Genomic DNA, 2260 nt, shown 5'->3' on the forward strand with positions numbered 1-2260 from the left:
AAAAAAAAAATACTTAATCCAATTTTTAAGGGCTTTCTTAACCCCCTAAGAATAAAAATTAATTAATTAAGAATGATGGGGTTGGAAGTGGGTTATTATGGACATACACTCTACAAGCAAACATCACTCCAAAGACATGTAGTCCCACTACTCCAAAGTCGCACCAGACGCCAAACGAAGGCTCAACTAGTTTTGCACCTAAACATATCATTCTTAGCTGGTATCAAACAATGGGCCATGCATGTGCTCTCTCTCTCTCTCTCTCTCTCTCTCTCTGTTTTCCATGGCCTTATATACGAACCTTCCCTCACTCTTTCCCTACAATTCTCACAATCACAACAAGGCCCTCCTCTCTCTTTCTCTCTCTATCACACACAGACACATACAAACACATTAAAAACCATCAAACAGTTTCAAAGATGACCAAAGTTGGAAAGCTAACAAAGCTCAAGTCAGCCATAAAAAGATGGCCTTCATTCACCAAGCAGCTCTCCCGAGCCAGAAGCTCCGTAGCTTCCTCAACAAACGAATCCGATGATGTCTCAAAGCAGGAACTTCATGCTGTTTACGTGGGAAAGACGCGGCGTCGATACCTCGTAAGCTCTGAAATCATTGACCACCCTCTCTTTCAGGAGCTGGTGGAGAAGTCATCAGGCGAATATGATGATGGAGTTGCGGTTTCTTGCGAGGTTGTGCTGTTTGAGCACTTGCTTTGGATGCTTGACAATGCTGAGAATCAGCTGGGGTCCATGGACGAGCTTGTTGAGTTCTACACTACTTGCTGACTCTGACTATGGTGGTGATCATGGTTGATTCCTGATTGAATTTATAACAAGAAATGTATGAATATTGTAAAGATTAAACTAGGTTTGCTTGTAGTTTTATGAGTGATTATTGTGTGGAAGTACCAAGGTGAGGATTAACCCTTTTTATATTTTAATGCGGATGATCATTTTAAACAACTTGATCAATTGAATTCAAAATTGTTTTCCAACTTGTTTTGACGTTATGGTGAATAACTCCATTTCCTTTACGCAATGAGAACATGATCCACTCTATTTCACGATGTTAACTTTAAATTTAAATTTGTAATACTTAATTTGAAGCCTAAAATTCAATTTAATCCTTCTTTTTTACTTATCAAATTAGTTATTAAGATTTAATTTTTGTCAATTTACTTCCTCAACTTCATTGAAATAAGTCAATTTGGTTATCCGTCCAAATTCAAATGAAGTCGTTTAAAACTATTTTGAGTAAAATTTTTAACAAAATAATGTTTAAACATTGTTATTTGTTAACAAATTTTGACGGAGCAACCAATCATTTTTAAGGAGGGACTAAATTGATAAAAATTTTATTTTAAGGACTAATTTGATCATTTCTGTCATGGATTGCTTGTTTGTTAGTTTTTTGTTATTTTCAATCTGACTTTTTATCCTTATCTTTCTTGCTTCCTCATATCTAACTGGCAAGCTAATTAACCAGTAACTCTATACCCCACAGAACCACATAATCCTTTGGTTGTCACTTATTGATTTTTATATATATATATATATATATATTTTAAATGTCACTTATTGATTGATGGAGTTTCATTCTTTTACTGAAACATCAAAAGGTTCTGGGTTATGAAACGTCCATGTTATACCATTAAAAACCCATGATGCACTGAAAAAAAAAGAGAGGGGAAAACAATGAAAATAACAAATACTTTTGTTCTCCACATAAAGTTGCACTTAGACATGTACTAGACCGTGATATATAGTCAACTAAAGCAAACTCATAGTCCAAAAAAAGGTAAACAATCACAAAAGCAAAACAACTGGAATTGGGTGGTTTTGTTGATGTGATGATGAAAAAAAAAAACAACCTTGCTCGTATACTGAACTTGCAATAATATTGGTCCCCTTAATTTGGGTCCTACCATTAGGAAAGGTCAATCTCATCTAGACTGGCCATTGAATTATTCTGAATATAGTGGTGATGGATGCAATCAAATATTTTCTGGTAGGATCGATTAATCAATATTGTTGCTTCTGATTTTAGCTTTTTCATGACTCATATAAATGTTGAAATCAAAGTCCTAATCAATAATATCATTATGCTACTAAAAATGTTGGCAATTTTTCTATCACTTTAAATGTCCAATGTCTTAAACTAATTATTGTGTTACCTTCATAGATCACACAAATTACTATTACCATCAATGTCCAATTACTAGTACTTTTAAACAATTCTTGAGATTATATTAGCATAGCAA

At 34.1% G+C, this 2260-nt stretch overlaps 1 protein-coding gene across 1 annotated transcript; it reads left to right on the top strand.

Moving 5' to 3' along the window:
* Positions 1-206: 206 nt before the first annotated feature.
* LOC112004842 (auxin-responsive protein SAUR78) lies at positions 207-994 on the top strand. The gene has a single exon (XM_024037071.2). The coding sequence runs from the start codon at positions 231-233 to the stop codon at positions 783-785; it is 555 nt and encodes a 184-aa protein (XP_023892839.2). The 5' UTR covers positions 207-230; the 3' UTR covers positions 786-994.
* Positions 995-2260: the final 1266 nt, after the last annotated feature.

The sequence above is a fragment of the Quercus suber genome, unplaced genomic scaffold, assembly GCF_002906115.3.
Source record: "Quercus suber isolate HL8 unplaced genomic scaffold, Cork oak 2.0 scaffold_2, whole genome shotgun sequence".
NCBI lineage: Eukaryota > Viridiplantae > Streptophyta > Magnoliopsida > Fagales > Fagaceae > Quercus > Quercus suber.